Genomic DNA, 26,195 nt, shown 5'->3' with positions numbered 1-26,195 from the left:
CAATAATTGGCAGCTGTGTGAAGAAGAGGGTCAGATACATTGGAAAAGGAAAGGTGGAAGGAAACACCAGCGAAAAGAGAAGCAGCTTCATTGGAGCAGAAATTTCTGTCTAAAACTTAAACTTCAAGCACTGAGAGCAGTGGAAACACTTACAGGCTACAATTAGTATTCAAATTGTATCAGATCAGTTTTTTTTCAGTGGATTTGCAGATAAGACAAAGATACTAAGACAATGCTTCTACAGTGTTTGTTGACAGTGTGCCGCAGTCCAAAACGTTTTAACAAACAAACTAAGAAACAGCTGCAGCCAAGGTTAACCCCTCTCAATTGTGTGTGTGTGTACAGTGGGCCGAGTTTTGGCATTCAAACACAAAAATGTAAATATATGCAAATATGTAACTTTAAGGTTGTGTGTGTGTGTGTGTTTGTCTGTCTTTTCTTTTTTTCTTTTAGTATTTTGTAAGTGATCGGAGTCAGTGATTGCTTACCTTATTTGTCCTAGATTTGTACCTGTACCCCACCTTGTAATTTACAGTTCAGTAAGTGATTCTGCCCTCAAGATGGTGCCAACAGTTCACCTATATCTCAAACAGTTGTTGTGGTTTAATAGAAACACTACAAACAGCTGCTGCATGAAGCTTGGGTTTGTCAAACCCCTATGTTGTTCTGTTGTTTATCAGTGGCACATTTTTTGTATTACAGTTAATTTGAGATATATAGTTAACACAGCTTTTATAGCGTTTATATATATACATATATATATGTATATAAACTGTTCTTGACTGCTTTATTGACATAAAACCACTTTTAGATCATTTAAAATGAAGAGCTCAATCTCAATGGACAACACATTTTTCAAGTTTCTCTTTATTTTTAGATTTCTGAGGATATTTTATTTAATGCAAGCAGCTGTATAATGGTTAGAAGTACAGCCTGCCATCTGTATGCCATTAAAAATTCAGCCTTGTATCACGCAAACGTGTAATACACCCATCCGTCCACTAGGGGGCGCCGTGTCAGTGTCATGTTTTGCCTCGCTTAGACGTGAAAGTGAACCACATGTATGACCAAGATCCTAGAAGCAGGTCCTGTGATAAAGTCAATAATAAAGTCGGTGTTTGAGTCCGTAAGCCAGCAAACGTCGACATGGATTTCTTTTAAGTAACCTAAGTTACATTATTAACCTACGCGATGTACCTAACAATACGGTACATAAAATGACTTATTTTAACCCAAGCCGTGATCCTTTCCTAAACCTAAGGCACCTCACTTTTCATGCCTGGACGAGGAAAACAGTGACACATACACAGGTTGTAAATAATTACATGATGATTAAAATCTTGAGCTAATGTCTGAGGCTGATTGTTTAATTTGTAGGAATGTTTAAATGGATCATTACAATAAAAGAAAATCTGCAATCAAACCATTTTCATTTCGCACAAACATAAAGAGGTTATAAAGAATTAATACAAAATACTCAATAACATAATAATAGAAAATGTATAAAATAAAGATAGAATGTGTGGAAGCAGGTTTATGAAGAAAATGATGCAAATCAAGATATTTCCCACGTCGACTAAAAGCTTGTTAATCATAACTATTTAATACCCTGTTCAAAATCAACTTAAACAACTATGTTATCAAGCTACTTCAAAGTTAACAGTCACTATATTCTGACGGCATGTTTTTAAGGCAGCTGATCTATGACTATCACTCCGAGGTTGTTGTTAAAAATAACTTTGCCCTCAGACTCCACACTGCAGTCTGGGTGCCGGAGCAAGTTCAACACACCTGCTCTCAGCTCAGGGGAAGCGGTTTTACTGAAGTCCAGCACTTCAGTGAGAAAATCAAGCAGCAGCTCTCCATTCTCATCCCCCTGTGTGAAACACTCGCTGATGTCCATTTGAGATGGCAGCTCGTAGCTCTGGTAGCTCACTCCCTCTGAGTCCAGGATGTTTTTGATGTCTCCAGTAGTCACACACTGACTTATTTCTTTGTCACAGAGCTGGTTTCTGTAGGTCCGCCACAGCTTTCCCCAACCACTCTCCCCTGGAACAGATGACATGAAAACAAGGGTAATATCAGCGCGTTAACAAGCAATGACAATGTTTACAAGTGGCTGTTCAGCAGGTTGTGTTCACCGTGGTCTCCATCTTAGTTTACTATCTTATCATGTCTAAAATTTGCAACCTAAAACTCACTCAATGTCAAGATATTTTACTGAATATGTAAAAATATTTGACTTGCTTGCAGTGCAAAGTGGAAACAATTCATCCCCATATGAATCAGTGCTCACAGCAACTCTCCCACTGTGGAGACGCGCATATGGATTATGCTAATGAGGGATAACTCGGTGTAGAGACTCCGGGAAGGAAGCAAATAACCTGGGTTCAGTGGCAGGAGCAGACAATATTAGCACGCCTTATAACCTGTTACCTGTTATTGCATCAAAAGTTGTATTTTTAAGGACATTTCCCTCGGTAATAGATTCACATTTTAAGAGCCAAGTCAATTCAGAAAAACTGTGCATGTAGTACTGTCTGAGAGCAGGTGTCTCTCACTAAGAGCTTGAGAACTGGCTACTCTAACCATGCGTTGAGGCAACTGGGCAATTGGAAATGTCGCATTTCCTAGTCGAGAGCGTTCACAAACAGGCAACATGACAGCCTCCAGAAAACCTGCTCTACTTCTGCTGCCAGAAAATCATCGTCTGCGTCCGGGGACAAAACAAAGCTCAGGAAGGCATTTTTTTTATTCGTACACTGCATTTCTACACAGTTTGATGTACGGTAATATTGTTGTTTACATAGTAGGTAGGCTTGGTTAACCAAGTCTGGCTATTACCAAGCAAGTTTATTTCTCCCTGCCGAGTCAAGTGACGTCAAACTTACTTCTTAGAGCTTTAAAAAAAAAAAACTCCCACTGTCCTAATGGCTAATTATGTACTTGACAGGTATTCACCTGCTCATTCTTTGCTGTAATAGATGTTAAACTTGTTGATGAAAAGAGACAAAAATAAGTCATCATAGCAGGCAAAACTAGCTTTTCCACCTTCTACCGTGATAAATGTGGACAACATACAGAACACAATGCTGGAAAAGGTTCCACATATTATTGCTTTCAATTAGCGACACTTTTATGCTGGTTTTAAACTCTAAATGTATGCGTAAGAAATCGGTACACCGACTATACACCAGCGTAACAAAGATAAAATGTCTTGATCTAAGATTTGATCCATCCACTTACCAGACACGAGAATGATGAGAAGCTTCCCGTTCTTGCCGAGGAGACTCTGGAAGAAGTTGATGGTAACGCCGGGATCCTTAACGTAGTACAGCATCTGTTGATTTTACCACACATAACAAACTGGTGACTATATTCACAGAGCGCCTAATTATAATGCGATGCCAGACAGATGTTCTAATGGCATAAATTGCTGTCGAATGCCACCGAATGAATACGAGCTACATGTGTCAGAATTGCAGTCTGTCATTAACACCGACCTGTATCATGTGAATGAAGTCGGCCTTCTTCGTCATCTTTTTCACCTTCCAGTGCTGCTCAAACTGGGCGGCAGTCATCTTGTTCCAAGTAAATTTGATGTAATCTAAATCTGGTTTCTGTGACACTAAAACTGTAGACAGACAACTGACAGTTATAAAGTGTACACTGTACCACTGAATTTACACAGAAATGTAGTGATGCATCTGTGCTGCTGCTCCATGTTTCTTTATGTGAATGACATGCCCACGCAGCACCTCAAACACTTAGGCAAAATCATAACATTGTCATTTAAAATCCCCTGCATCATATGGAAAGGTTGACACACAAAAAAAGTTAACATGACATTTTGCTTCTTATTTCAGGCCACATTTTTTTTGGAGTAGACAGTTGTTACAATGCTGGACAGAGTTTGGACAATTTGCACCTCCGCGATCAAAACAAACACAAATCACTTGTGTTGTATCACACCTCATTATAACCAGCGGAAACCACATACCAGGTTACACACACACACACAGTACTGCATTTTCAACTGTATGTTAAAAGTTTTGAGGGAGACAATTTTCCAAACACGAATCTACAAATAGATATGTTATTGCCAGCCTACATCGCTGATTTCCAACATAGCAGTGATTAAAATTAAAGTCCATGAATCATTTACATCAGCCAGTTATATCTGCAGTCTTTAGCTTTAACTTGGGCACGGGAAAACGGGAAGTGCTGAATTTTTGGGTTACAACAACTTATAAATAAGTTTATGTAAAAAAATTGTTTGAAACTGAACCCTTCTTGGTCTGATTAAATGCAGTCATTGGTCAGTACAAAGTATTATTATCACACAGTAGATCTGTGTTTACTATGCGCATGAGCTGCATTCATTGTAGTTCATTTTACATCATAAACCTACTTGCATCCTGACCTAAGCTGACATAGCAATGAAATAATAATGCTAAAAAGTTTAAGTTGTCTCAGTCAAACTTTTACAGCCGTGACTTGTCTGTGAACTGCTGACTCAAAGGAAGACGGCATGAGCAAGTCTTTCAACCACAAAAGATTTTGACATATTTTACAAGATTCTTTTGATAAAACACATTCTGGTGAAGGTGTGTGTCGACTGCTAGCAGGCAGAAAAATCCAAACACCTCTCCAGTACAGAAGCTGCCAACGTTGGAAATGTAGAAACAGTGGGTCCACCAATTTATACACAATTTTATGAGGATGTCTTTTGAATAGATGAAGTGTATGTGTGAGTAATTGGTGGTAGCAGAAGATGTATGTAAAACTTAGGCTGGTGCCTAAAGGACAACTCCCCTACTAACACATCAATAACTGTTTGACTGTTTTATTAGTGTGAAAGCCAAGGGCTGCTTTAAAATGTAATTTCAGCATTAAAAATACAATAAAAAATACATATGCTGTGAAACTGAATATTGAAACGTATTTTGGAGAGCACATCAATATAGAGACACAGAAGAGTGTGCTTTTAGAGACTGTACCTCTGTAGTTATGTAGCTGCTGGCTGCTGGGCTCCACCACCTCGTTATCCACCGTCACCCCTGGGTGCTTCTGATGGAGCTCAGAGAGCATCTCTAGGTCAATCTCACCTAAAGGCAACCAACAGTCTATTTTTGGAAAACAACCATTTCTTGCAAATACAAGTTCGATACACTTTCTCACAGTGACCAACCCAATAAAAATAATTTACAAAAATGTGTACATTTAGTCAACAAGCATTTCCTCACAGTGCTCCAGTTCAAACAGGGCTGCAAATTTAAGCCGGAAAGAGCCAGTAGCACTTTTCAATTTTGCAGGAAATCATAGATTTTATGTTGCAATAATTAAAAAAGAAATAATGTTAAACCCAGCAAAGAGAGTTATCACTATGATTTTCCTTTTAGTATCATTTAGCTACAGGCAGATGTTCTGGTTCTTATTGAAGGTGACAAGTTGCCACGTACAAAGAACTAAATCTAAGCAAGAGAGCTGATGTGGACATGCGCCAAGTCTTTTTGATTAGACTGAATAATATCTTACAGGGGAGTTCGTAGTCTTTCTAATGGGTTTTACAGTCCATTAGAGAATCGGTAGCATTGCTCCATTATGATACCGACATGACAGCTAAGGTAAATTAAAAGGATTGGCTTTGACATAAGTAAAGGGTAAAAATGCTTCGGGGGCACATAGTGGGTTTGCTCTGGGAAAAATAACCGCGCTGTATGGCGTGAACAAGAAACAATGTGCAGTGAAGCTATAGAATAGTAAAGGTCAGTTTGTCTGACGGAGGTTAAAGATTAATCTGACAACTGGACAGATGTCTGCAAACCCTTGATGGTGATAATAGGGGGGAAAGTTTCGTCTGCAGCAGCAGCAGTAGCAGCAGCAGGCTGATTCGACAAGGCCTCCTCACCTTAGCTGTCTGCTGCAGAGGTCGCTCAGCTATTTACCGTGTCACACGGAACAGAAGGTACATTCAGCCGTGATAGTGTCCTACAAGTGCGTGTTCTCACCGGCTCCGCTTCCAACTCCAATGACATTCAGATGTGACTTTCCATCTCCGATGCTGAAAGGAGAAGGAAAAAAAAAAAAAATAATAACCTCAGTTTTCAAAACAGTAAAGCCTTGAAATTCACATCCTCCAACCTGCCAAATTTGGGTCACAGTTTTGGGCTTGTCAATTCTGCCTGACACTTGGGTACGTGAGACGCTGTGATCTCGCGACGGCGACATCTAGGAATACCGAGGCTTTGATTGCTGCCGAGGCATGTTCTGTCATTCACCGTCTGATTTCTAATAACCCCATTACACCTTCTAATTTACTCGTGAGTCACATCTCTGCAGATTCCTCTCAGATCTGCTTCTTAGACCGTCGCAGCCAGCTGAAAGTTCGGTTTGGGTTCTCTGCAGCATGTCAATCGTCTCCCAGAGTTTACATCACAACATGGGAAAAAAACCAAAAAAACAATGCAGGAAGGGATGGCGTTTCCATAAACGCTGACTCATTGCCCTTCACAGTCACGTACCAACTGTTAGGCTGGGTAATCTGTGTACATTCATGTAGACAGTCATTTTATCTTTGTGGGTCCAACGGTAACAGTTAAGGCCAAACCAGCGAGCATTGTTGACTTTTTTGAGCAGTAACAAGAAAGAAAAAGTGCATGTTGGTTAATTTGCACTGCTTATGCCACTTAAAGCTCTGTGATCTCTCTTCATTTGGACTGAAGACAATCCATTTTACTGCGATTCAGCGGTTCCTCTTTTTTGTGTTTATTACACTGTAGGAGTTAATTTTTGATTAACTTGTTTTTTCCACTTCCGCCCTAATCGACTCTCAACTTTGTACACATATTGTGCTGAAATCTCTTCTTTGATTCCCTGCCAACTGCCTAAAGGTCAAGATCATATCTTGCCTGACAGTACACTGGTTTATCAGTAACACTTGTGTCATAATGTGTACTAGAGTTAAGCCTGATTGGATTTGTGTGCCCGTGCCAATGTCTGAGAGTTGTTGTAACGTGATAATAACAGTATTATTGGAATTTAATCAATTTGCTTTATACATTTTAGGACACAAAGCTGTCTTTTTAATCATTTCATATCTGCTTGGTAGTGGGTTTTTTTTTTCTGTAGCTTCATTAGGCCACCCAATTTACTGAACTTTAAATACTGTTAACTATTCTATTCTGATGTACATTCAGCTGTACTCTGATGTATTCTGTTGTAAACAGTCTGGTCATGTGGATCCACTCATAAAGGTGTGTGTGCTAGATTACCTGGCCAGGATGTCTGGCAGCTTGTTGTGGATGAAGTCCCGCATACACTTGTGTTCAGAGGAGCGCTCCAGAAAAAGCTGGAAGGATTTCTGGTATCTGCTATCATCATTAACCAGACTCTTCAGTGGGGAGGCCATGGCTCACAATCTAGCACCAAAAAATACATATATATAAAAAAAATATATATTAATTTGTTTTGGGCTTAAATGCATTTGCTGTGACACTTTTTTTTTTTTTTAGCCATTACGCGAACAGCGTGGGTTGTTGCTGTGACATCGAGAAGAGGTGTGCTGTCATAGAAAATTCAATAATTTTCCTATTTTAAATTTAGAGGCCACTTAATTCATGCAGCTTATAAAGTACTAATCATTTCAACTTTATTGAAACGGAAGTCAACGTTTGCAAAATGGTTGTACTTTTCTAATCTTTGCGCACACTGGGTTTGAACCTGCTCATTCACGAAGCTCCACTCCGATAGGGAAACAGGCTTCGCCCGGCCGGATTGCGAACACTCTTGGCTGCAGCTGAGCATGTATTTGTCCAGCAGTGGCTGATATATTTGCCGTCAGGACAGAGGTGCCTGTGTATTTAGAGAAATGTCTCAAGCAGCAGCTGCGGCAGCGGTAACACAAAACCACGTACAGTGCAGAGAAACCGCCTGCCTGCCTGCCGCGTCACAACGGTCACAGCGACTGCAAACAAATGGCTGCTGGCTTCCTGAATGTCACAGACAGGCTGAACGTAGTTCCACTGTGCACGTGTCGTTTAAGCAGCAGAGAAATCGAGACAACGATGTGATCACTTACGTGTCGGGCGGAGGATTGCGTCAGGACCCGGAGTGGCGTGCAGGCGCGAACAGATCCCGCCCGCCTCTGTCACACGGAAGACCAGTCCAATGAGGAAAAACTAAGAGCGCTCAGAGGCTGATGTGTACTTTTTAAAGACTTAGGCTGGAAGAGGTTGCAGGCGAACTCTTTGCAATAAAAAAAAGCATTTATTTTTTCAGATGGTTGCTGGAGTCAAAACTTCTTATACCATTAGAGGGCATTCGGAAAGGGCGTCGCTCATCGTGTCTTTGTAAATAACTTGGCAATAAATCTGAGAAAGGTCAGTCGGACTCTAGTAAACCACACGTCTCACACACACCCCTGGTATAACCTTAACCAAAGCAGGAGAGTGTTGCAGCTTCAGAACCAATGCGGGAATGCTGAGTTTCTGTGTTATATTTTGAGGTTTATATTTGGATCAAAAACTGCATATATACATGAATACTGTTGCCTATGACTTCTATTTGTTACCCTCTGCATTCAACAAGCTAAAATACTGCTCAAATAATCCATCACGTCAGGTTTACATCTGTTGAGATACCTTGTTGTTTCCTCTCAGCTCAAATCCAAACATGCACCGCTGCAGAAAGAAAAATCTGACATAAATCAAAGCAGACAGTATTGATTCATTTCAAGCTGATTTTCTTATTGTATGGAGACCAGTGCCCGCAAAGATCTTTTTAAAGTCGAAGAAATTTAGCGCCGATAAGGTCAGCAGCACTGCCAGGGGGTGAGGCAGGATGATTTGTAAATTGGTCTAAAAGATGAAAAATGAAAAAGGTTATATCATATCATTTAAGTGAACGTCATGCCTTTCAGCGTGTCATTGGCTCGCAGATTTCCTACTTTTTACAGTGTCAGATGGACAGGAATTCAGCCGACAACCCAAATTAGTTTGTAATTAGGCCACATTTACAAACTGATAAATGTTTAATCCATGGAGGAGCTCCCGGGGAGAGTAGCAGTAGCCTGTATCGGTGTATATGAATGCAGAGTTCAGCCAAAAGACCATGACCATATCTATATTTATGGCTCAGAAGAAGGCTAACTTGGCCTCCCTCTTGTTTCCATCCAGTGTTTTCTGGCATGTGAAACAAAATCCAAAATGACACAACATAACTTTACTGTATAGACTACAGTTTTGTCAGAATTAAGGGTAAAATGATTGGATTATGAAATTGACGTTAACCATCACAGCTGTCGCTTTGTCACCGGAAAGGTTGTTTACAGCCTAAAAAACAACAACAACCAACAGCTGCAACAGGACAGAGCAAAGAAGACTTTCATCTCTGGCTTATATATCAATAGAGAGAGAGAGAGAGAGAGAGAGAGAGAGAGAGAGAGAGAGAGAGAGAGTCATTAAACTGAAGGCCAAGACACAAGAGTTCTACACTGCTGCCATCAACACTTTGTCAACAGACAACATGGACATGGCACATGGACTTCATTTTCAAATAAAGTACACACACACACACACACACACACACACACACACAGCTCGTGTCTAACAATAGGCTTGTGAGAGTAGTTTGAATTATTGTTGCTTCAGTTTGTTGAGCATCATTGGTCCACTAAGACCAGACAACTCAGCCTTGCATGTATTTTCTTTTTACATTGTATTTTGTTTCGTATTGTTGATGAGATAACGACAGCATTCATTGTGAAATGTTGTGTTGATGTATTGGTTTAAGTTTAGCATATTATGTTACAACCTTGGATTTTACTGGTTCTCTTGGCATGTGTCGTGCACTTGCATCCCAATCGTTCAGCCCTGGCCCTAAAACTCACAGCACCTTAGGTTTACTTGATGGATCTCCCCACTCATACTGAACAGAAATAAGTACATCACAAATCCCCCACGTCAAAAGAAAATTCATTTTTATGGCAGCCTTCTATTTTCTGGCCATTTTTGAACATTAAACTTTTAGCTTGAACGAAATGCTGCTGCTGGAAGACTAACCAAAACTACAAAAGCTGACCTTATTACTGCCCTCTCTTTGTACCATCTTTGCTCACGCTGAACTAAACTTCAAAGAGTTTTTATTTAATTACATGAGCTTACACCATTTTATATTTCTGACCTCACCGTTCTCCATGTGCCACCTCTGCAGTCTTAGATCTGGTCTTAGAGTCTTAGAGTACAGGTCTTCACTTACACAACCTAGAAGTCAATGGGCGGAAAAACATTTTTTTACTGAGATTCACATAATTGGGATGAACTCCTTCATGCAGATGATGAACCGGATACTCAGTCTGACCTACTCGGTCTAATTCAGTACAAGATATTCATTAGTACATATAAAGTTTCTTTCACACATACAGACACTGATATACACCACCTGCACACACACTGTTATGCATATAGTGCACAACAACTCGACGGTGTTACTTGTCTAGATTGTTCAATTAATGCAAGGTCATATTTAACAGGCGTCAAAACCCACGCAGCTCTGCATGCTAACTTTTAATAACTAGCTCAAAACACGGAGTGCAGCTGAGGCAGACAAGAATGCGTTTAGTTTTGCAGTCATAACTCGTAGTACTGGACCAAATGAAATGTTGGACCTGATGATGGTGCTGGATGGAAAATCAGGGGGTCACCAAACTTGTGACAATTCATCCGGGTTTCTGAGCAGTTCGTCAAATAGTTGCAGGGACATTAAAACAAAAGACCACAAATGTCATTTCCATGCTTAACATTATGAACCCGAGGCTATTTTCAGGATAATTTCACTACCCTCACTTTTAAGCTAATATCTTGGTCATTATAGGGACTAACCATTCATGCTATATCTTGTTTGTTCCAGAACAATCTGGGTAATCCACAACGATAATACATTGATAATACCTACAGATTTATATACGTCCAACAAAGAAACATTTTTGATTGTCTGGGATGTTTGTGGGGCACTCTATGACTAAGAAATTTTAAAAAGTATTTGCTTAGTGCCCGACAGAAAACAAATGTCATTGTTTTATTCAGTAAAGGAAAACACAATTAGTGTAATTACAAATCAAACTCCAGAAACCATTAAGTTTTGTATGATAGTTTTGTCACTCCATGAGTGACAGAATGGGTCAAAATATTGACCTGCTGGTGTTGCTACAGTAAAGCATGTTTATTTATTGTTTCTGTTAGTATGTTTTATTGCTATTGTCATTTGTGCCCCCCCCACTCTCTATTTTGTAGTCGACTGAATTTCATTGTAAATGAGGGTCTCCTGATTTGCCAAGTATAAATCAAGTTTGAATGAATGTTTCCGCCCTTTTTTGCTTGACAAAGTTCAGTAAGACAGTCTGACATTACTGGGTTCAGAAATCCCCAAACTTCACTCTGAATATTCCATAATAAAGTTGCCATCTTCAAGACATTTCATCATTCATCAAAGAGGCTTCAACATTTCTATTGATTAATACTGACTGCAAGCGAGTCCATGCAATTAAAACTTGATGTATTTGAACTGTGATGTGAGTAACCTGAAGGCATGGAGAGTCCTGGAGATCCTGAGGTCTGTAATGAAGAAGCAACATGCAGTTTGATTTTCCAGGTTCGATTCCCGCTGGTCATCTCTGACTGAGTGTATTCCTCCTCCGTCCTCCCTTCTCCTTTTTGTCTCTCTAAATAATTGCTGTCCATTAATGTTTAAATTCCACAAATACAGTCATAATTAAAACAAGCAGTGATATGCGGGCCCCTGCATGTAATACACGTCCAATAAATTTGGTGCATGTAGGTGAAACTAGGTGCCGGGGCTGCAGTTTAGAGGGCGCTAGCGACCCATTGGGCCACGCCCATGCGCAAAACAGACATCAGATGTATGTCTCACCAAGCCTGATGTATGTGTCATGTTTCGTTAGGTAAACCTGCTCCCAGTTTAAAAAAAAAAAAAAAAAAAAAAAAAAAAAAAAAAAAAAAAATATATGTTGCCAGCAGGGGGCGCTATAACTACGAGCGAATATTACCATAGAGGTGTCTTCAGACTGTTATCAAAGATGTAATGTAGTTTAATTATTTAATTTAATGTAATGTAATTTAATTATTTAATTTAATGTAATTCAATTTAATGATTTAATTTAATGTAATTCAATTAATTTATTTTATTTTATTTTATAGAATTTAATTAAATTCTTCAATATCATTTAATTTGATTTATAGTATGTCGTCTAAAATATCTAAAAAGACATATTATAGCATTTCGTCCAAAATATAACAAAAAAGTCATAATATAGCATGTCGTCCAAATTATGACAAAAAGTCATACTGTTGCATGTCGTCAAAAATGACAAAAAAAGACAATTATTAAATTATTTTATTTGAATTTCACTCAGTTTTTCTAATAAATTCAACAAATTTTATTTAAGTTAATTCTGTTCAATTTATTAAATTAATTTAATAATTTAAAAAAAATTAATTCAACTTATTTTATTTAAGTTAATTGAATTTCAATTAATTCAAACTTTGTCGCATTGCCATGGCAACTCCCTTTGACAAAGTCGAACGAATTTCTCAATATATCATCATCAACATTTTTAGGCTATTCTGACCAGAATTTAGGTTCATGTGATCAACCAGCTCGAAGTAGCATGTGAAAGTACGAAAAGTGTCGTTTACTGTTGCCAGCAGGGGGCGCTATGACTGTGAGGGAATATTACCATACAGGTGTCTTCAGGGTAGGACTGTAATCATACATGTAACGTTTGGAGACGGTCGGTCCATGTCCATAACATTTACAGCAATTTGTAGTTTTATGGCGAGATGCTCAAAATGGCTGCCACACCACAGGCACACCCAATCGACGAAAACAAATTATTTTGATAACTTTTAATTCCAAACATGTTAAGAAGTGCACTGAAAAAATTTCAAGTCGGTCCAACAAAATCTGTAGGAGTTCATTAAAGTACAACATGTGCGAATCGCCAAAAATGGCGACAAAATTCAAAATGGCAGATTTCCTGTTGAGTTGTGGTCATGATGCCAAGAAACTTTGTGTGATACACATGTCCACCTAATTCTGTGCATCTAGGTAAATGTAGCTAGCGAGCCATTTGGCCACGCCCACGTGCGAGTCCATTACAATACTTAAATTTTCGCCACGACGTGAGTTTTTGAGTATGTTAAAGCCACCAAAAAGGCGATTAATCTTAAGGAACTATAATGATAATCGGGGAAAATAATTCCTTGAAAAATAATTGGGCTTTCGCACCGTCGGTGCTTCGGCCCTAAATATCCAAGAAGTGATTTTCTGGGAAAAAACATTTACAGTTTTGTTTCGTGAAGCCTGAACATCACCAGCAGAGTAATGAAACTCTCAGATTTCATCACACTGCTGTACATGATGAAATAGTAATAAACGATTATAAACATTCATTATTTGAAAAGGGTATGCATTGTTCCTACTAAATATTCATTAAGCTCTCACTCTTACTCCAACTGCAGCACAGCGTAGTGCTTTTTATTAGAACGATCCAGTTTTCTCATTATAGACAAATTAAATGAATTAAGAAGAGACAACCCCCTATAGTCTGTTCACACATCTTCACTAAAACATGCAAATATGTCTTGAAAGCTGCTAAAATGAGATGAATTGGATATGACAAGATCAGCCTACGTCTTTACCACAAATCAGATGGCCACGACACAAGTATTTGAATTCAACCCTCTCTTAAACAAAAGTGACAGTCTTAAATAAATTAATTAGATGAGACAAAAGATTTAAACACTGTTTCCCTCGCAACCTCCGATCATCCCGGGACTATCCGACTGGGAATCTGACTGGAGGGCAAGATGAATCTTATCAGCTGCTTATCTATTCTGGGCTTTGCCTGGGAGCTGGTATCAGCAATTACAATTTATCAGGACTGGAAAGTCAAGGAACCAAAGACGATAGCAGCAGGACTGGAGCCTCACTTTTAAAAACATTTCCCTCATTTTGAACTCTGCAGATGTGCAGCAAAGAGGAAAGAACAGTGAATTACTTTCACATGGTTCCACAATTTATTTGCATTTTTGTCCAGCTCTCCATGTACACACAATAGTAACACAAATAGCATGGTACTGTAAACAATGGGTGGACATACTTTCAGATTTCTGGGACACGACCCAGTAGTGTTCTCTCATCAGGTCAGAGTTCGGCTGTTTTTGTTTTATTATGGAAATGTGACTATAAAACCTTTGAATTAGCCAGTCAGAAATTTTAACTATTTTGTTACTGGGTTTTACTTTGACCTATCATTTACCACATGTCCTTTTGCTGGCCAAATATTAGAAACACTGACTAAAAAAAAAAAAAATCTCTAAAATGTTTGGCAACTTATTAAACAAAATCTCTGCAAGGCCACTTGGAGCACTTTCTACCAAAATGGATCAAGCATGCCTACATACAGTCAGCTGTTGAAATACAGTCGCTGCAACGTGTAACAACCGTATTTTGCACAACCATAAAAGATTATAGAGTTATTGGTAAAATACATTCAGAAGGAGGTCAGATGACACAAGACCAAATCTTCAGTTTGTAGAGGCAGAACGAGAAACAGCACGAGCTCAGGTTAGCGCCGAAATGACCAAATATTAGGAACTTAATTGTCCACTGGGTTGTACGAATAATGTACAAAAGGATACGTCTAAATGACACTAAAAAAGTATATACTCTAACAAGGTGCTTTGGATGACGCGCTGGCAATGAAAATCATGGATGCTTTGCACTGGAAGTGAAAATGTATGTAAAAAACAAAACAATCCAAGAGCTGAATGAAAGAAAACTTTAAAGAGATGAAAATGATGAAACAGCCCAATTAATTAATATGTGCTCACAAATATTTGGTCTTGGCTATCTTTCATGTTTTGAGCCCTGTATTCACGTCCAAAAATATATGAAATGCAATAAAAAAAAAAAAAAATTGTAAGAAAGGAATAACACACTCTCCAAACTAGACTGGTTTTCTCTTTGCCAGCTAATCTTGTATTTGGATGTGAAGTATGAAATAGATTCCGTAAAAAGAAAGTGAAGTATGACATCCTCGTGGAAAAAATAAAGAGTATTTGCTCTATTAAAGACACTGTGTGTGATCCAGTGGATAATTCTTCCTTTCTATCCTCTCATTGGTGATCACCACTTTTGTTTGTTTTGCATTTGGTGCAAAAGTGTGCGGTATGATCTTTATCATGCTGGTATTCGATAAATTGATTTGCATTAAAGGTCTTTTTCTTACTGTAATTCAATAGACTGCACATGTCACCAAAGTCATCTGCCAATTTATTAGTAAGAATTCTCCTACTTTGATGTTGTTCCTTAATTTTGTTCTGTGGCCGAGTGTCTTATGAGCATTTGGGAGGAGAAATTACTGCATCGTTAAACTCAAGGCAAGCCTGCATTTGGTTTCCACATTTACACAACATATGGCATCATCAACGAAAACACAATCTGACGGCAAAAACTTGCATTACAGTTAAAACACTAGAAAAGTCATTTGAAAGGAAAACCAAAACTGAATCAGCACTAACGTAGTGCATAGACCATCGGGTTTATTCTCAGAAAGTCAAAATAAAGGCTGTTTAGTTTACCATGAAGGCTTGTGATACTTCCTTTCACAAAGACCCAGCACCGATGAGACAAAGTCAAATGCTCCGTCGTCGGGCCTTTGAATATCATGAGTGACCGCTGACTCAAGATATTCCGTCCTTCTCACGACACAATTACGAGACAAAAAAAAAAAAAAAAGAAAGAAAGAATCAGGTGGTCCCGCTGATTCTTCACACACAAAAAACCCTCCAAAATAAACATTCATGGATTCACTTTGTCTTTTCTGTCTGTGAGTCTGTTTTTTTTGTGGGTTGCGAACAGTACTTTATCTGTCATGTTGCAAGCAGATAAAAAAAAAAAAGAAAAAAGAAACTAGAGGTCCGTGTCTCTTTTTCACCTTTGGTTCCTCTTCATCGAGGAGGAGAGTTGGCTGTAGTCAAAACTCGGGGCTACTTTACCCTTCAGCTGCAAATCACACGCGAGCATCACTATTTGTGTGTTTGCTCATTTTTTGCGATTTCCAGCCCTCAATTCAAACGGGTCAGCGGTCGGTAGTACGTGACGATGCGCTCGCTAACAATCTGAACGAGTCTGTCCGAGGCCAAAGAGTGTCCTAGTGAGGTATAGCAGCCTGGTTACATATCCATGTCACCATCATAGGCTAGAGTCAAGGGCTTCTGCTGCGGCGGAGACGTCTTCGTGGTTTTGGATGGCTTACTGAAAAGAGAAAAAACAAAAAATGACAATAAAGAAAAGTAAAGAGAGTGTGCGGCTTAGTAGCGCAAGGCAGCCCAACTTGATTTCAGAATTCCATTATCTGATAACAGCAGCACACAGCAGACAAAATATTGTGAAAAGTATAACTCATACTTGACAGGTTTCTGTTCAAGGAGATGAATTTGCTTTGCTTCTTTGGTATTCACTCTGTTCTTATCTAAAATGTGTGTGACCTACAGTGGAGCTTTTGTTTTTGAAATTGTGCGTAGTGAGGAATCTCTGAGGAGAGTAATATAGTACATACCAGACCAGGAATGATAAAGCAATAATGAAGATAATTAAGATGAATCCGACGGCAGTCACGGCGTAAACCCACAGCTTTACTCTTCCATCTGTGTAATCAAAAAGCAGTTTTTAATACAGAGTTTTAAATATATGCGAGTCTGAATGTATTTACAACTTTTTTCTCACATTTCAGAATAAAAAAAATAGGTTTGTTTTCTTTTCAAACATACAGTGAAGGACTGACTAGATATTCTTGACAGTTGTTTGTCCTCTGAGGTTGTTTTTTTTCTTTTTCTTTTTACAGAGTAATGATTATCTCTGTCAAAGTGAATCTCTCCCCGAGCCCAGGGATCCCAGACCTACAAAGGCACGTTCAAAAGCAGGAAGTAGCTCAGGCACTCTGGCTGAGCTGTACAGATGATTTCCATTTCAGTACCTGGGCCAACAGGTCGCAAGGTCCACTCGCTGAAGAGGTCTTTGGCCTGAGACGGCCCGGGTTTTAATCTTCCAGAGTTGGTTTTCACATCAGCTTTCTTGTTGTTGTCCACCCCTGGGGTTCTGGTGCAGTAGTCCAAGAAGCCGTGCGTGGTCATTACTTCAGTGTAACCCTTCTCACACCCACACACTCCACTCTGCATGAGGTGGAAACCAGGGCCAGAAGGACATCATTTACAGCCAGCAGAGGATGAGTGCAATCGTTACTTTCCCACTCCTACAAAATACTGCTGACAAAACTGTCTGCCGTGCATTTGGACTATTCTGCTTTACTCTGATCAGTAAAAACACTCTCTGCTTCTAAGCTTCTAACACAGGTTGATTTTTCTGTAATTAACCTGCACCTCTGAGGGGGTACATCACTTCCCAGATTGGGAGACTGATAGGAAGGCACCCCAGCCAGGCTGAAGACAGACACACTGGACTCAAATACAGCATTTCACAGCTTTGCCGTTATAAGTGCAGTTACATCGGAGTACTCTGAGGGGCAGTAAAACGTCAAGCTAAGGCCAGTATTTGTGATTTTCATGCTGCTTGTGTGCAGTTCCCACCTCCTCCACCCCCCACCCCCACCACACACACACACACACACACACACACACACACACACACACACACACACACACACACACACACACACACACACACACCCCATAGGTGTAGTCCCTAACTGACACCGAGCCACACAGTCATTGGTATTAATCTGATTATCCTTTAATGGCCTGTTGTGCTGAATTAAAAATGTCATCTGTCAAAATCCGTTTAACTCCCCCACCTAGAGATGTGTGGGCAGCAGGAAAAGAACAAAACACACACACAGTGAGACTCAGAGATCACAGCTGCCTGATCAAAGTGCGGCGATCTTACCGGTGTGCAGTGTGAGAACGGTTTCGTGCACGGAGGATGGCAATGTCTGAGCGTGGTCGGCCTTTTCTGCGGGAAACACCCCCCTGGAGAAAGACAACATGTTCTTATTTCTACTCCTTTGCCCATTGATCACGAAATGAATGTACTGTCACACCTGATTAATGGGCTCGGTTGACTATCAGGGACCCTGATCAATTTCCTGAACATTTTAATTCCAATATGGAAAAAGCATGTCAAAATATCAAAGTGCAATGCCGCCGGTTCTTCACTTCCCTGCAAAGGGAGGTTATTCCTTCTGGGCTCATATTTGCCAGGAACGCTTCCTCCCAGCGATAAGATCACATTCACCAACTATTTACAGCACATCAAGCCTACATAAAGCTTTCATTCCCACAGCACTATTACCTTTGTTCTGTTTCTCTACGCCTGCTTTACTTCCCACAAATACAAATGCATGATTATATTTATATGGATTGAAAGCCTCCCAGCTCAGAGTCTGGCTTATTGATTACTTATGTTAAGAGGGAGAGGAGAAATCAATAGAGGCTGTGCTGAGAATAGGCAGATCAAATAAGCTGTTAAATTCAACCAGAACACTGTGCTAAAACTATTCTTTGTGCAAGAGTGCATGTGTATGTATGTGTAAGTGTGTGAGAGACAGAAAGTGCAGTCCATGTGTTCACACTGCAGATTCAGATGCACAATTGTGAAGACCACCAGATTTTTTAAGAGCAGGTCAAGTCACTGATCATTTATCTCCTGGAGGATACAACTTCTGGACAGTATAATGATATTGTGAGATATCACATTCGTTTTCTTTTCATCCGCCGCTTAGAATGTCTGCTTTCTTATTATCTCCTGAACCAACAAGAAAATCTGCTCTAAATTGATTTCTAAACCACCTGCTACAACTACCTCTTCCAAAATCACCAGTGTGACAGCTTTCTCAGATGATTGAAAGAAAATTCACTTACTGTCATGGCAACGCTTACATATTTCTTTCTGAGCGATCAAATTATCTGATATTCTAGCAGATATCCATGTGATCCAGACTGAGTTGAAAAATGAAAGCGTTTTCCTGTTCATAGAGATTCAGTTCAGTGCGGGGGAACAAAAACAAGAACTGGGACACGTTCAGCTGAAAGCTGCATTAAGCCAGATTTATATTTATATAAGATTGTGCGTCTGTGTGTGTGTTCCTTTGAGTTGTTCTGTGTCACCAATCCAAGATGGACACAAGACAACTCCTCACCTGTGACATTGACGCCATCCGAGCGCTGACACCACACTGCTCTCTCATTGTTGCTCCATCCTCCTGTCCTCCACTGGTAGCTGTGGCACTTTCCTCCTGTAGCGATGACAGAGAGATGGAGACGACGCTCATTAGCAGTTTGTGTCGGGCATACAGAGATATCGTCAGGCTCCTGTGGACGTTAACCACCGCTTTCTCCTGCCCTGCTACATCGTATTGTAAGGTAAGGCGTGAAAGGCGAAAAGGGCATCTTCTCCACGAAGGCATCTTTGGAGAAAATAAGATAAATTTGGTTGGAAATGTATGAAACATGCCTTTTTTTTTATTTTATTTTTTTTTATGAAAGGAAAACACTTATTCTCCACAGGGTAAGAGTGAATGGAGCAGTCAATGACACGTGAGGCTGATGTCGTGTATTTAAAAAGAAAAAAAAACAGCCACATATGCAGACCTGAAATTAAGCATAAAATAACATGAAGAAACACAGCATGATACATATAATTAAACAAAATCACACATATGGCTACAAATGTGTATCATTAAAATCAAAGCCAGGTAGAGCATGTCAGAAGGACCATTTCACATGCAAGTTTTCGAAGTGGCTTTTTAAAAAGGGAAAAAAGAACAGCCAAGAGGCCAAATAGTTGTTGGTTGACTATGTATAAGAGAATATACAGATACAGCAATCAAAAATGTATCTAATCATCTAATAATCAAGATTATCTAATGAAACAATAAAAACAAGTTTAAAAAAACTATATATATATATATTTAGGGAGCCAAAGATTAACTCTGTCTACATTTATACATTTTTATCTCAATCAGTAAAATGCACCGTCCTCTATGTTTCATCACAATTGGATAAGTGGTTACGACCTCTCTCTGGTTGAAATCCTGACCCGGGAATGATAGCCTTTTCATTGTATTTTAAGATTTAAGTGCTACCTCTCCTGTGACAGTTTCAATGATAACTGCAATTACTATCACACCACCATATAGAGCGGCATTTAAAGCATTTTTAATATCCTTTTAGTCTTTTAGCTCTAAACAGACAGGTTTATATTGAGTGAGACCCCAAAGGAGTCTTCAATCCATAATGTCTGTTATGAGCTGCAGTGGTGTGTCGTCTGATGAGTCACAGAGCAAACGCTGCTTTCCAAGGAAACGGTTCCCCGCCTCAATACACGCTGATAAACACTGGAATATGGTTTCGAGGGCAGCTGGATGAAAGACAAATCCTGCAGTGACCCTCATGAGCAGATATAAAGTTTATTGAACATTTATCAGAAGGCCATTTCCACTTTATTGAGCCATCTTGAGGATAAGAGGCTTTTGTTCTTGAATGTCCTGTGTTAAAAATGTGAATAGATGCGCTGTGCAGAACAAGAAGAAATGAAGGTATTCTGAAGGCAAATAACCACCTTCTACGTAAATGATGTTAATCGTGTCTCTTATTTTATGAAGTTGATTTATAGAGACAATAAGGGTCCACTTAAAACCAGCTTCTGTGGTATGAAAGCTTTTTGGGGAAAGCTTTTCAGCTTGCAGCTTGGACCCTTTTACATCTGCATCAACCGATTGTATGTCGGGGAAGTGGAAACAAGCGCTAAACACAACACTGACATATTATCACCCTTTAAAATGTAATATGGTGAACTTGAAGCAATGAGCAGCTAAAAAGCAACATCATCATTTATTGGGAGTCACGTCACAACTACCTGATAAATGTTTCATGTTCATGCAACTGTTATTGAGGAAATCTTAGGCTCTTTTGTTGCTACAGTGAATGCTCACTTTGTCTGCTGTTTGTTGCTAAGCAGGCAGCGTACAGTGTTCATTACAGCTTTTTTTGGTTTTTTTTGCTGAAAACAGCTGCTAAGAAAGTAGTGAGTGAACTTGAACAGTAAAGCTGAGAGTCAAAAAAGATGAAATTGGGTGATAATTATCTGTCCGCTTGTCACGTGTGGCGTCTTTACATTGCCTTGTCATGTTGACAATAAATAGTAGGGTTAAAGGATGACGTGTACACTCTTGGCTCTCCACAATACCTTTACAGGGCTGCGTCTCAAAGACTTGATGTGGGCAGCTGCCCTGATTCTCCATGACTTGAATGATCACAGCTCTGGAGCGCGCCTGCCGACCGGTGGTCTCAAAGCTCCGCCCCTCCAGGCAGGTCAGCTGGCAAGAGCTCCAAGACGACCACTCAGTCAAATGGCAATCTCCTTAGGGCAAAAGGAGACAGAGAGACATCAGTGATAACACAGCATGGTCAATAAACCTGTCAGACTTTCTTTTCAGATACTTAGGGCTGGTTTATATTCAGCCTGCCAACACTATTTCAAGGATCATTTTATTGGCTCCCCTGCTAGCTCCTTGAACATTTAAAAGAGATCGAAAACAACGTCAGCACACATCTGCGGCTGATAATGTACCAAATGCACAAACAAATTAGTCAGACAGCCCAGTGGGTATTCAGAAGTAATAGACTAACCACAGTTATAAATTATACAATACAAGCTATAACACCAAGCCCAACTGTAAAGGCAACACCCAGCACTGAAACACGTTTCACAGGAGAGGGAAGTTTATTTTGGGTTCAGTTTGGGTGAAGCTTTTAGTCGGCAAAAGGCTGGATGATGTGCTCTGTGAGTCAACAAATAACAGACGGACACTTGCTTTCTTGAATGTCAAACGCAAATATCTTTTGTAATGCTCGATGGGGTCACCCTGTAGTGATAATATCATCCACGGCCACCGCTCCTCAGCCAGAACAGCCCTCTGATTCTTTGCCCTGAACGCCCATTAGAAACTGTCTGCGGATTGAAGCATCTCATTATCTTTCATCTTTATATGGATGCACTCCATCAGCGCTTCTCTCATGCTGCTGCAGTTGTGGAAACATGCTGTGGGGAAAGCTGTAGCATACAGTAAACAACAACACACATATTGTACATGACGACAACCCCTCCCCCGGCCCCTACGCTCGCGCCCGCCACCTTCCCACATACAGCCGCATGAGCCCGCAACACGCACATCTTCTCTCTTGCCATCAAACACTCCTGATCCCGAGCCAAGACTCACAGCAAAGGCGGTTTGAGTGATGAATCAAAGAGAGGATCAGAGGAGAGCGAGAGGCAGATGAACAAAAGCAAGCACTGCAAGATGGTCTCTCTTCATGGTAAAAGCTAACAAAAGACTCACGTGGCAATCGCCATGCGAAAGATCTGATGTCTTTTTTTTTTTTTTTCACAAGATGATAATCATTGTCTCTCTTTTAAAAATGAGAAAAATTCAGATATATCCTGTACTACTTGTGCAGCCACCAGGTGACTAAGGAGAGTAAAGCTCAATTATAGATTTTCAGTGTGGAAAGGCTGACAGTGAGAAGGGAAGCTGGATGTAGCTGTCAGCCATCAGCTCCCCCCTTAAAGGCAAGTTCTACATTCACGTTGTAGCCTAATAAAACATTTTTTTTAAAATCAGCTTGCATCATGGGATGTCAGTTAACTACGATATTCGGTCTTCTTGTTGCTATGGTGATTTGTATGATGATAAGGTTGACCATTTAACTGGGCCCAGAGTCAAAGAAAAATGTATACAGTTTACACAGTTTATATAAAATGTTCTCACCAAAATGGTCAATTAAAAGCACACTGTGAGTGATTTGAATACAAAATGTCTACAAAGCTACATTTTCTTTTTATTCATATGGATTTAGTGTTCATGTAATCTCTGTAAAGTAGAAGAGCTCCATCAAGCCGGAATTTTTTGCATTATATTATTCATCGTCAGCTTCATTAAAAGGGAGTCTGCAGGCAAACAAAGTTCCATCCAGCTAGCTGCACTGCTCAAGTAAAATACACAGGCAGTGCCAAGATGCATAAATTTCATCTCTTATTATTTTTTGCCACATTAGAGCTAAAAACTAAAATGCCAGCACTAGTTATCTTTTATTGTAATCCATCAGAGATAACTCGCAGGTCCTGATACTCAAGTTTGATATATTATCTGTGTGCGTTATACAGTACATATGACTGATGCATGTATGATATTAAATGATGTAGTTATAGTACAAATAGAACTACTGCATACTCGAGTTTGTCTGAGCTGCCAGTCCAGGAAATTTGGTAAGTGTTTACCAGACTTGGACGCAGCACAACAATCCATTCACAGTTCTGTTTGGAAAAGGCGGACTCAGATCCAGATTGGCACCCAACAGTAGCTGTACCAAAATCAGGAAGCGTACCGCTGTTCAGAATATTTTCAAACATAAAAAAAAAAAAAAAAAAAAAAAAAAAAAAAAAGCGTGTCTCTGCACCGCCTGTCTCCTCGGAAAGCTGCGAATGCGGACAGATCTCAACACTCGCATCCAATCCCTGACATGATAAATGTGGTTTGAGGATAGGCGAGTGTGTGTCTGTGCACCCAAAACAAAAGCAGCAGCAGCAGCAACATGAAGTAGTACTCCATTACATTATTTAGATGAAAGATGTATCAACTGGACTTGGCGCGCATTTTGACTATGTTTTCCACGTAGCGCGTGGATGATGATATAAGCGTAGTCGGGTACAGAACATTGTGGTGATGTGGGGGGGCACATCAAACCATGTTGCAGGATTGAATATTTCTACCTGTTTTTCATGCAGTTTTGCTTAATAACAGAATTGTAACACATGTCCAGCTCCTGCTTTTATTACAAAGGAGTACAATACTGTCGGCATATTGGAGACGAAATTTCAGTTGAGGCTTTCGTTATTTGCTTGTTAGAGCCATTTAAAAACAAACAAAAACAAAAAACACTTATTTGATGGCATAGATGGCAAATTTCCCTATTTCTAAGATTTATTTGAAATTTCTGTCTAGACGTTAAAGGACATTGTAATTTATTTTGTCTGGAGGCAGTTCTCACTGCTGAACAAAAATTTGAATTTTATAAAGTTGACAGTGATGAGGTTCTTGATATCAGCGGCTGTTTTGGCTGGTAGAGGGATAACACAGGCAACTCATTATTTTTATATACTTTCATCTTTTCAGTCTTCTTAGCTACCCTCGCTGCCCTTACTGCCCCACCCCACCACACCAGCATGCGTACGGTGCTTCATAATGATGTCCTGCCAGCTCCTTTCAGGATCACCACTTTAAAGTAGTTTTGTTTAGTCATTAGTCATTGTGATACAATACAGGAAATTAAAGTAAAGTAGATTAAACTCAATAGGAATTTAATTTTGTTATCTCGTGGGTTTTTTTTGTATACTGATTTTGCAGTCAAAAATAAATATAATCAAAGCTGCTCTTACTGAAGCTGTTTCTTTCTAATATGGCATTTCATTTTGCTGTTGGAAAATCATTGCCTTCACAGTCGCACACAAACTCTCCTCAATGCAGAATTCCCATAGGCATTAATTGTGTGGCTGCGATAAGCAGTGATTGCTCTCAGCAATATGATATGTTAATTGTTTCATTTAGCACGGGATGATTTTTTTTTTGATGCATTATTTATTTGTGGGTTGCTAAATAGTGCAGTGTAAAAAAAAGAAAGAAAAAAAAAGTCAATAGTGCTTTCAAGTTGTAGATCATTTAGTTGCTCAGTAGTGACATTTACAGAATTGAAGCTCTTCGAGACAGTATCAGACTAAAATATGTAATTCGTTTTATCCAAATGAAAAGTGTATCTTTTCTTGGTTGGTATTGGAAAAGCCAAACCAAATAATGCAAAGTTAAAAGGGTCATTAGTTAATCTATAACTTGATTGATTTTGTAATTATTTAGCAGCTGAAAATGTCAACCAGTGGGAAGAGGGCACGACATTTTGGCAGATTACAGCACGTGAGTTTGTGTTCAAAAACAACATTATTGATTATATAGTAGGACAAGCTGTATAATTATTGGGGGTCGTCAAGTCCAAATGACTGCAGTAATTGATAAATCATGCAGTCATGTACTTATGCTAATTATGCATAAATAGGCATATATGTTAATTGAACGTGTTTGAGTGCAGCTTTGCCTGGGCAGGGGACGAAGCAGGGCTGCTCCATTTCCTGTTGGACGCGCTGCCTCGCGATGTCTCCACACAGCTCGTCTCTCGCTGGCTGAGGAGGAGACTCGTGCCAGTTACCCGAGTGGACGACACATGACAGGTTCCTTCTCCGAACGCCCTCACCGCACTCTGCGCCCTGCACACACACACACACACACACACACACACACAGATTTGCCTTAGGAAATAAACTGTATGTAGTTTTGGCTTTGGTGAACACAGACAACTATGACACTTGTAAGTACCTACAAATGTTTCCTAACCATAACTTTTTCTTTCACTACTGTTGGGTATTGCCGACCATAAGTAGTCTGTATGATGACTGTGCCCTATTAGATGAAATTAAAAAAAAAAAAAAAATCCACATTGGTTCCTTAATGCAAACTGATCATGGAAGCTATTTCTCATATCTGTATGGAAATCTTGTATACAATTCTATAGGCTTTGTTTGCACATTCATGTAAAACGCCTTAGGGATTGTATGCATGTCTACCAAATATGTTTAATGCATTTCCTTCCTCATAAAATATTTGCTAAGCCGATTCCTTGATCATTTCAAATCCTGGATGCTTACATCCGTGTTTAGCTGATAGCAGTTCCTCTTCTTTCCTGCTTTGTTTGCTGGCGCAGTCATGTGTTTCTTGGTGTGCTATTGTCAGTTGTTAGACATTCAACATGTGTGAAACCATTGGCACACTTGCTTGTTTGTGTGCAAGCACATGTGAAAACAAACTAGGGACCTACTCATCAAAACATTGCTCCATAGCGCTATTAGTGGCCAAAAACCCCACAGAGTACCTGTAAATATTCAACAAATGTGACTCAGAGAAAATAATTCTTAAGATAATGCATGGCTAGCAAAACCAGAAAACAAAGGCTGTTCAGCTAAAGTGAAGGTGGAAATCTTCGGTTGTACGACGA

At 39.6% G+C, this 26,195-nt stretch overlaps 2 protein-coding genes across 2 annotated transcripts in view; both read right to left on the bottom strand.

The window, feature by feature from the left end:
- Positions 1-851: 851 nt before the first annotated feature.
- On the bottom strand, positions 852-8,163 carry LOC138201319 (histamine N-methyltransferase-like). The gene is made up of 7 exons (XM_069154705.1): positions 8,081-8,163; positions 7,275-7,421; positions 6,012-6,064; positions 5,001-5,108; positions 3,504-3,634; positions 3,247-3,340; positions 852-2,049 (listed from the first exon to the last, which is right to left on the bottom strand). The coding sequence occupies exons 2-7, from the start codon at positions 7,409-7,411 to the stop codon at positions 1,688-1,690; spliced, it is 885 nt and encodes a 294-aa protein (XP_069010806.1). The 5' UTR covers positions 7,412-7,421; positions 8,081-8,163; the 3' UTR covers positions 852-1,687.
- A 4,751-nt stretch (positions 8,164-12,914) lies between these two features.
- The window catches only part of thsd7ba (thrombospondin, type I, domain containing 7Ba), a 163,599-nt gene continuing 150,318 nt past the window's right edge, over positions 12,915-26,195 (bottom strand). Inside the window, exons 23-29 of the mRNA XM_069154704.1 lie at positions 25,242-25,410; positions 21,286-21,459; positions 19,238-19,333; positions 17,986-18,068; positions 17,060-17,255; positions 16,643-16,730; positions 12,915-16,338 (exon numbers count right to left, since the gene is read on the bottom strand). Of these exons, the coding sequence (XP_069010805.1) occupies positions 16,257-16,338; positions 16,643-16,730; positions 17,060-17,255; positions 17,986-18,068; positions 19,238-19,333; positions 21,286-21,459; positions 25,242-25,410 (888 nt within the window). The 3' untranslated portion in view covers positions 12,915-16,256. The remainder of the gene's footprint in view (positions 16,339-16,642; positions 16,731-17,059; positions 17,256-17,985; positions 18,069-19,237; positions 19,334-21,285; positions 21,460-25,241; positions 25,411-26,195) is intronic.

This window comes from Embiotoca jacksoni, unplaced genomic scaffold, assembly GCF_022577435.1.
Source record: "Embiotoca jacksoni isolate LCO1_2020_lvr unplaced genomic scaffold, fEmbJac1.0.p SCAF_2, whole genome shotgun sequence".
NCBI classification, from domain to species: domain Eukaryota; kingdom Metazoa; phylum Chordata; class Actinopteri; family Embiotocidae; genus Embiotoca; species Embiotoca jacksoni.
Note: the sequence above shows the minus strand (reverse complement) of the source record. Positions and strands in the feature narration are given on the sequence as shown.

Bases quoted from the DNA above. Each gene is read 5' to 3' on its own strand.
- LOC138201319 (XM_069154705.1), bottom strand. From the start codon at position 7,411: ATGGCCTCCCCACTGAAGAGTCTGGTTAATGATGATAGCAGATACCAG. The intron at 3,341-3,503 runs GTCGGTGTTAAT...TAAAATCAACAG, and splicing joins ACTTCATTCACATGATACAG to ATGCTGTACTACGTTAAGGA. The intron at 2,050-3,246 runs GTAAGTGGATGG...CATCTGTTCCAG, and splicing joins TCTCATCATTCTCGTGTCTG to GGGAGAGTGGTTGGGGAAAG.